General features: G+C 38.2%; 1 protein-coding gene and 1 non-coding gene across 2 annotated transcripts; one reads left to right on the forward strand and one right to left on the reverse strand.

The window, feature by feature from the left end:
- The first annotated feature begins 484 nt into the window (after positions 1-484).
- Positions 485-4,698, forward strand: arl5c (ADP-ribosylation factor-like 5C). Its single transcript, XM_062407927.1, has 6 exons — positions 485-741; positions 1,364-1,424; positions 1,526-1,673; positions 2,412-2,495; positions 3,731-3,882; positions 4,029-4,698. The coding sequence occupies exons 1-6, from the start codon at positions 696-698 to the stop codon at positions 4,075-4,077; spliced, it is 540 nt and encodes a 179-aa protein (XP_062263911.1). The 5' UTR covers positions 485-695; the 3' UTR covers positions 4,078-4,698.
- A 418-nt stretch (positions 4,699-5,116) lies between these two features.
- trnac-gca (transfer RNA cysteine (anticodon GCA)) lies at positions 5,117-5,188 on the reverse strand. Its single transcript has one exon. It is a non-coding gene; the product is annotated as a tRNA-Cys (tRNA).
- Positions 5,189-9,247: the final 4,059 nt, after the last annotated feature.

Raw genomic sequence — 9,247 nt, forward strand, 5'->3', positions numbered from 1 at the left:
GTAGGGTTGTTAACGCCATGACAAATCCATTATGTGTTGGAACTCAAATTTCTCTATAATTATTGCCGTTGGTGTCGTCGCTGTTAGAACAGTGCTTGAAAGTGGAGAGTCCTTGAACAGAGTTGGACTTTTCAGTGGAAATTCTAGGGGAATCCTTTCAATAGCCAGTTTTGCTTTCTGTTAGATCATAATAAATAGTTTCCTCTTGTCACAGAATGAGGAAGGGAAACTGCCTTACCTCTCTGTCCATGTATGGAGTGAAGGAGGGAGGGAGTAAGGAGGGGTGGTTTCCAGTGGACATTTTAGGAAACTTTATTTTTACTTTTACTTTACTTTTACTGTTAGTCTTTATACAGCTTTTATTGTAGCAGTAATGCCTATTTTACACAACTGGGAAACACCCACACTGACCAGGGTTTACTGCCCTGCTGGGTTCCTTATCTGCCTCATTTCAGATATTCCCCATAGCACCTGAACGCAGCACTAATGTGCACTTTGTCCGTGTGAGTGTCAGCCCGAAGAAGAAACTTTGCTGAAGCTCCTCCCACAGATACTGGTGTTTTTATGTGGAGCGAAAGAGAGTTGTACCGACAGTCAGCTTAGATTACACACTGAAGTCTGCCTCCACTTCATTAGTGTCTTAATAATATACAACAACATTTATTTACTCTCCTCATCGCAAACAAGTGTTGGACATGGGATTCCTGCTCACAAAGATGTTGGCTGTGTTTGGTGACAGAGGTAAGACTTTAGACTGAGGCTCATTTAAAATAAAAACTATGATTATTAAGAACACATTTATCACCTTAGTGAAATAGTGGTTTATCAATTAATTGAAAAGTATTATTCAACTATTTTACTATACAATTAAGAGGTATTTTTCCCCATCTAAAGTGTTTGATAACAATATATGAATGCATTTCTTTTTATTCTGGCTGACTAGAGCAAAAGTAAGAATGTTGAGTTCATAATTTTCACTGTAGTGTATTATCACTCTTTTTAACCTACAGTAAAACTAAGACATTTCAGTGTATATTTGTCATATATATGTTTTATCCATTTGTTAAATTATTTTGTTTTGATTCTGTCTGACCTACAATGACACTGTTAAGTTCAGCTTCATTCATTTGAAGTATTGTACAAGAGTTCTTCAACTTGACATCATTATTTTAAAGGCATTACAGCTATGTGGTGATGTAATAGCATCATTTTTACTCTGCTCAGGACACCATGGTCCTGTGCGTGTCCCTGTCTTATCTCTGTGTATCTTACGCTGCCCTCAAACTCAATCACGCAGCTCCAGATTAGAATGAGTTCAAGTGGGAACACAATACACAATACTATTCGTAATCCTGTCCTGCAGAGCACAAAGTCATCATAGTGGGTCTGGACAACGCAGGAAAGACGACCATCCTCTACCAGTTGTAAGTGATCTTGGATTATCTCACGTAACTTCATGTCCGTGCTGCCATTTCTTCTGTTTCATGTAAAGTGTTTCCTCTTCTGCCCTCACACACTCATCCAGTCTGACAAAGGAGGCCGTCCACACGTCCCCGACCATCGGCAGCAACGTTGAGGAGATCATCGTGCGGAAGACACACTTCTTGGTTTGGGACATTGGAGGACAGGACAGCCTTCGAGCCAGCTGGAACTCGTACTTCGGCAACACGGAGGTGTGGATCACTAACTGCACTAAGCTCTTCTATCTGCTGTAAACTGTATGTGCAGATACTGAAACACTATACATAGTTTAGAAATTGATCATAAGAGTCAGAAACACAACATTTTGCAGCTACATAGTCTATGCATATAAGTTTGAGCTGTCGGGCATATTTATCTCTCCAAAACACAACCTAGAATTACTACCAACCAAATTGCTTAATTTGAAAGGGCTCTCTCTGGGAGTTTTTTGAAGGAACACACAAAAAGGGGCTTTGTTTTGTGACCTTTGGGCTTCGACCACCAAAATCTAATCAGTTCATCTTTGAGTCCAAATAAACGTTTGCACCAAATAAGTTTCTTGAGATATCGTGTTCAAGGAAAAACATTGATCACTTAAAATTCAATATATACATCAATGCTAGTTGTCAGAGGCTGTGACATGTGATAGTCTAGGGAGCTAAGACAGAAAGAGAAAGCACTCTAAACGTGTATAGGCTTGTGCTGACTGAGCCTCACATTAACCTACTCTGGCTCTTTATTATCATCCCCTGCTGCTTGTGGTGATAAAGCCTGCTACATAATTAACTATATCACACATGTCCGCAGAAGAGGACTTGTGCTCCCTTCACTGATAAAACGGCTTTGATAATATGACATATCTCTTAATTGTGTTATAGTACAAAATTATTGTAGCAATAATAGCGATAATAATCAATATGGTTTGTTTTTATGATCATGTTTTTTTTCAGATTGTCATCCTGGTTGTGGACAGCACCGACCGGGAACGTCTGACTCTAACCAAAGAGGAGCTGCATCGAATGCTCGCACATGAGGTACAAAACCCAGATCTCCTACATCTGCATTGTGTGTGTGTGTGACTGTGTGGTGTCATGACTGAGATGTTTCTGGTCACGCTTTCGTTCAAGCCCAACATTTAATATTCGGTAACGGCCAAAAAATGGTTTATAACCCAATATGGTTTAGTTAGAAGCAAAAGCATCTTCTAATGAATTACAATTTAATAAAACAAAGTTGTAATAGTATTAAATACAACTTTATAACTGTTATTAGAAAATGTTTATGCTCAGGTTAAGATGTAACTTGAAGCAGCTATTATATTATATTATATTACATAATAATATTGTATATTATATTATATCATATTATATTATGTACTTAAAAAAATATTATTGTAAGTATTCATTCCTGTTTAGTGCAGTATCTTTCTGCTAACAATTCCATGGATTGCATATTTTATTACAAATGTAATTCATTGTATTATCTGTTCATCCATTCATCATGGTTGTTGATAAATACATTAATAACCACTTTTATATCCTTACAAATACATGCATTACATTTGGTTATTAGGAATTTATTAAATAAAATAACTATACATGCTAATTAAATGGTTTATAGTACTTTATAGTGATTTAAGAATCTGCTTTTAACCAGTGATCAACATATATATTTCTATATTATTTGACTTTTATTTACTTGTAAAAAAACAAATAAATAAGGAGAGTTCAAATGAAGTGCCTTTTTTTATTTATAACTACTCATGAATGAACAACAATGATTGTAAAACAACTTTATTTATGTGGTCTTTTGCTTAACAATGTTACAGCAGGCTTCAAAAGGAAGAAATTACATCAGACTGGTAGAAAGAATCACAACTAAACAAAGGGACATTCCTCTTTTAGTTTGAACGCTGCCTTGACGTAAAACCTGCCATGACGTAAAAACCTCATTGAGCATTAGTGAAACTGCCCTGCCTGCAAATCATGTCTTGATATGTGAGATACATTCCCACTGTCAGGGACCGACTTGCGACATAGCTCGATTGCCAACCACAGTAAACAATGAGGAAGTTACAGCGTAGACTGTGTGAGTCACTGCGTCGACATGTGATTCAATATTCCGCTGAGGCTGTTCTTTGTGCTCGAACGTGACGTGGGGACAGCCTTTGGTGGTTTCCTCTTCTGGGCCTAAATATCAGAGCTGAAAAAAACATATATGCAGAAAAGGAAGCAGCACTGTTAATCCATCTACTCTTGTTTGTGCGCAGGACCTACAGAGAGCAGCCGTCCTCGTTCTGGCCAACAAGCAGGACATGAAAGGCTCGATGACGGCGAAAGAGATCTCTCAGTGCCTCACACTCGACTCCATCACCACTCACTCCTGGCATGTCCAGGCCTGCTGTGCCCTGACAGGAGAGGGGTGAGTCCCACACACCCAGCACAATCTCTTTCTCTCCACTACCATCATCAGTGCGTGACTCAACGCTGAAAGTTAAAGCACATAGCCGACAGCAAATTACCATCAACGTGTGCTTGAATGACCTGGTGATTCTTCTCTCATTCTAGTCTACCTGCCAGTCTGGATTGGATGAGGTCAAGGGTCGTAGCAAACTAAAGAAGTGGATCAAACTTCCTGATACTGAGCCAACCTCAAAGACGTTGCACAGGCCACAGTGTCAGGATCATGTACAGTGTTTAGGGAGAGCCCTGTGAACATTTTGTCTGTGATTGAGTCTGTGTCACCACACCTACAGCACAGTATGCCTTACCCTCAAGGGTGGGTCTCGCCCCTTGTCTGGCCGAGCCTCAGGATGGATGAATGAATATGCTGAATATACGGTTTTAAGAGCCGTCCTGTGGCGTGATTATCTTTTAGTAATCTGGAGATGATTCCTCGTAAAAAAAATAGCTTTTGAATCACAAAGTGAGTTTGTGGCCGACAGTATTAACCTGGAGGACGACACTGTAACTGAGGAGATTATAAGCAGGTGCTGTCGCTCTTGTGCAGATTTGGCACAAGATTCTGCACCAGATGAATGACATCATGTTTACACCAGAGAACAACAGGACTGTTTTGTTCAACCTAAACATATTTAGTAAGTTATTTTGAAAACAAGCTCTTCACCTGTATATTTTATATTGACGGGGAAGGAGCTAGCTGCTAATGATTGAATTCATATTGTAAATGTGTATATTGTGTTGTATAAAGTTTTTTAATTAAATATTATTATTTCAATATGTGCGTGTGTCCTCTATCTGTCAGCGTGAATGTTCTTTGTTTCTGGCTGTGCAGCATGCCTGTGCAGGTTATACCTGCTTTAAAAGTACGGAGAACAAATGACTGAGTAAACAGTCACAGTCGAGTCTCAGCACCTGGTTTTGGTACTTAGGTAGCATGACACAATCAATCACATAGTTTTAATAAGAGTATGTGCTACAGATAGTGTTGTTTCTTATATTGTTATTTATCTCCACATTTGTTGTTTTCTAACAAAGGAGCATAAATTAAAGCAGATTTATTACTTTTCTTAAGCAAAAACCACCTTATTCCTACAGTAACTGTGATTTTATACCTACAATCCGTGTGATTTGATCTGATATGTGTGTCTTCCTGTAAACTAAGTAGAATTTAACGAAAGCGAAAATTAAAATAAAGGGGGCATCCGGATTTGAACCGGAGACCTCTTGATCTGCAGTCAAATGCTCTACCACTGAGCTATACCCCCTGTGTTCCATTCATGCTTCAACAATCATTTTTAAATGTTTTCATCAAAACCGTGTTCTGTATGTCGTATTTTACTGATCTGATGAGTATAAGCTATCTGCAGAATAAAGCTGGGTGTATACCGTCGGTCGCTCTATATTCCTGTTTATCTTGCAATAAATCGTTTCGTTGGGATCCAGGTTCTCAGAACGTTGCGGATTTTTTTATCCAATTACGGCTTCTGTTTTGGGAACGTTGTGATTGTGGATTTGGGAATTGTACCATCCACAAAAACTCCACTTATACTTCCGCAAACATGTTGATGTCGTCAGACATGCTCCTGAACATATTCCATATACAAACATAGAGGTATTTTAAGATATAAAAATAACAAGGCACATTATGCACAAATTAAATTATATAAAATGAACAAATATATATATGAATAAATGTAATTAAAATTCTACAATCATAGCAATAGGTCAGTTCTGTTTGAGTTCCACTAGAGGTGCTCATGTGTTTTTTCCACTTCCTGTTTAAGCCCTTGTTGTTTGTATTTTGGCTTGAGGAAGATGGCGGACGGGACTTTGTCTTGTAGCTTTGAATAGGATGTGATTTCCGACTCCATTGTTCCGTACAGGCGGGGACCTGAAGGGGGTCTGCCGGCTGGATGAGGTGGTCCGGGCCCGCTGGGTTCAGCCATGGCTCGGTGGAGCAGAGGAGGCTGCAGTCACGGAGGTTCCTCTGTTCGTCCACCATTGCGTTTTCATCACTAGTGTTTACTGTAAGCACTATAACTCAGTCATTTATCTATTAGAGCAACAGAGTATGATACTAAATCAGAAGTGTTCCTGTTCTTATGCTAAATTAACCTCATAGATACAATCAGTGGGATTTCCTACAACTTATAAATATATACAATTCAAGAAAACAAAAAGGTGCTGGGCAGCATCCTGATTCGAACCTGTTGCATTTGAACGTCAGCTTAGTATCCGCACCATGACCTGCCCAGTGGTTTTGATTTTATTTCAGTAATCTGGCAAACATTCCTCATATGACTGAACTTTAATATTTTGCCATTACAAATAGTATTTGTCACATTCACCAGCCATACACAGTATGTCATGCAGTGAAAAGCATTCTACAACTCCCCTTGACATTAAGACGAGATTAAAGGATAAGAATTGACTATTTACAGAGAGAAATAGTGTGTTAGGAAGGAAGAAAAAAATATATATGTAAGATATATAACTGGTGCGTATAAGTACCACAATAAAGTGCAGACATGAGCTGTGCAACATCAGGCGGAGGTAGTTGTGTTGTTCGGCGTGTAATAAATATGATGGAAAGGACGGAGTATTTTGTGTTTTGGCAAAATACTGTTACATTTTTTTCATGATATACTACTTCAACACTGGTGTTACTAGTTAAGCTATATTATATTTGTTTTTAACTGCTTACAAATACTACATTGGGAGACTTTAAGTTAAATGTTACCACTAACTTTTATAAATACAGATTCTACATGATTGCAACAGTTTTATTGTACAATTCCCATTACCTTGCATGTTACTGCATTTGCTTCTATGAAATCATGACTTTAAATGAATAAACATTATGCATTGTGTGAAATTGTGTTCTGATTTATGAGAAATGCTGAAATATTATCTTAGAGCCCCTTTATAGCTTTAAGTTATTGAAATGTCATGAAAGCTCTATAATGCTGACACAAGCAATTTATCAATTTTTCACTGTAAATATTCTTCCTCCAGGCTAGTCCTCAGCTGAAATAAACATGAGGATTCAGATAACCTGAATTAGACAAATTAAGTATTTATACTCCAGCAGTGTATTATTGTAAATCTGCTACAGTTCAGCATCTGTGGAAACACACATGTCATACTATGATTTCTCTAACTAGTGTACACATTTTAATTTATTCTTTAACTATAAGTAAAATAATAAGGAAATAATTAGTTAAAATAAATACAGACATATCCTTCGATATTGACTACACTGATCAGCAATCTATCATTTTATTTATGCTATTTTAACTTTTTTACTAAACAAAAATTAGGAAATATCATCACAAAGTAAAACACAGATAAGAACCACAAACAAAAGAGCTGCCAGGTTACAGAAACCAATATACACCTTTGCATAGCAATCCAAACTATTTTTTCAAAATATACGGGTCAGATGTTGAAGGCCAGAGGGCCAAAACTCCTGGCTCCAGACAATGCAGTACAATTCAGTGAAAAGCAGCGAACAGTATTATAAAGTATTTCTGATACATTAAGTTCCAGCACTGATGCCTCTTCCTGCTAATATGCATGATTAAAGGTCACCAGATCGTCAAGGTAAAAACAGGAAACCACGTCATTAAGCTATTGTTAACGCAAGGAGGGGAAAAAGTTCCACCCATAATCACCATTTCAATCTATGATCAGGATAATATGAGGGCTTGTAATGCTGGAGAGAGACTCATTAGGTTAATTGAGTCATTCTCTTTATATCAAGCTTCACGCCCTTGTAACTCATCTTCAAGAGTACAAATAGTATTCTCTTTGTAACAGTGTCACCCTTTGTGGTTGCTATGTACAAAAATGGTTTTAACCTGGAATCACCTCTTCAGTACACCTGATTGAAAGTGATCCTAGCTTTATGCACAGTAAGTAAAAAACAACTCATTTTCAGAAAATAGGAATATGAAAATGCCGTATTATTCTTCAGCTGCCATAGTTCTGTATAAATGTGGATGGATATTTTAGGAAGTGGAGAGAGTCACAAGTCTTTTTTTTCTGATTTTAAGGAAATTGAATCACAAACTTATCTTGTAGCTTTTATCACATGATAATAGAGGGCTTGTTGTAATACTGGAGGAAGAGTGCGTATTCCCACCCGGGTCACAAACTCTTTGAGGTTCTTCCCTCCGGCAGGAGGCTGCGGGCCATCAGGACCAAAACCTCCCGCCACAAGACCAGCTTCTTCCCGGCTGCAACTGGCCTTATCAATAAGGTCTTTGACTCTTATTCTGCCTCCACGCCTCAATTCTGTGTTACATTAACACACACTACAGTATATTGCACATTGCACATCCTCATTCTCTCCTGTTTTGCATTTATATCTTGTATTTATTTTGTTTTGTTTGTTTTATGTATAGTTATTTCTTTCTTATGTGAAGTACTTATTGTGTTTTTGTAGTACTTATTGTGTTTTACGTTTTATGTTCAATGTATGCACCTTTTTTACCAAAGAATATTCCAGGTAGGTGTAAACCTACTGATTCTGATTCTGAAGTCACTAAGTAAGTAATTTGAAAGTAATTTCTGGACATTCACTACATTAAGCTACACTTTCTTTCACCAAAAGGACAAATATATATTTTCTTCATACACTTGTCTTCCTGTGTTGTTGCTGTGCATAATATTGGCTTGATCCTAACTTTATGTACAGTAAGGAGAAACATAAAGGGATAGTTTCAGGGGTAAACAGTATTTTGATCTGAATGTCAGTGCTTATGGACCCTTGAATGACACCACACGAGCAGTATGGAGCCATGTGGTGTGATATTCTGTTGTTGTTTTTTTTCCGTCTGAAGCTTTGGTCACCATGTTACTGTATTGTATTGGATCTGGCGTCAACGCTGTTTACCCCTGAAACTTCAGAAGTATTTTGTGGACTCAAACACTTCGCCCACACCTCCATCTCCCCCTCTCTGTGGGACAGTTCCCGCCTGCTGCTGTGGCACTGTGCGCCCTGTGTGTTAGGTCTGGGTTATTGGATGGGGCACTGATTGCCTTTCCATCTGTGAGTCAAGCAGCCATAAGGACCCCATGTTTGTTCCAACAGCAGATACAAAACAATGAAGGCTGTGGCACAGACAAAGAGCCACAGTCCTTGTAAATCTTTCTTTCTGTCAGCTTTACACTTCATAAACAACACAGCTTTTATTTATTTACCTTTTTGCGTTCAGGAAAAACTTGCAACAGAGGGACTCTTCTGTTCCATGGGGACAACAACACGATGTTGTTGTGTGGAAGTATGCTCAGTGTTTTGAGGAGCTATAAACAGTCTTGAC

This window comes from Platichthys flesus, chromosome 16, assembly GCF_949316205.1.
Source record: "Platichthys flesus chromosome 16, fPlaFle2.1, whole genome shotgun sequence".
NCBI lineage: Eukaryota > Metazoa > Chordata > Actinopteri > Pleuronectiformes > Pleuronectidae > Platichthys > Platichthys flesus.

What these genes read in the sequence shown, in the direction of transcription:
- arl5c (XM_062407927.1), top strand. Translation starts at nt 696, where the DNA reads ATGGGATTCCTGCTCACAAAGATGTTGGCTGTGTTTGGTGACAGAG. An exon ending in ATCGAATGCTCGCACATGAG is followed by an intron (nt 2,496 to 3,730) that starts GTACAAAACCCA and finishes GTTTGTGCGCAG; the next exon opens with GACCTACAGAGAGCAGCCGT. An exon ending in TGTGCCCTGACAGGAGAGGG is followed by an intron (nt 3,883 to 4,028) that starts GTGAGTCCCACA and finishes CTCTCATTCTAG; the next exon opens with TCTACCTGCCAGTCTGGATT.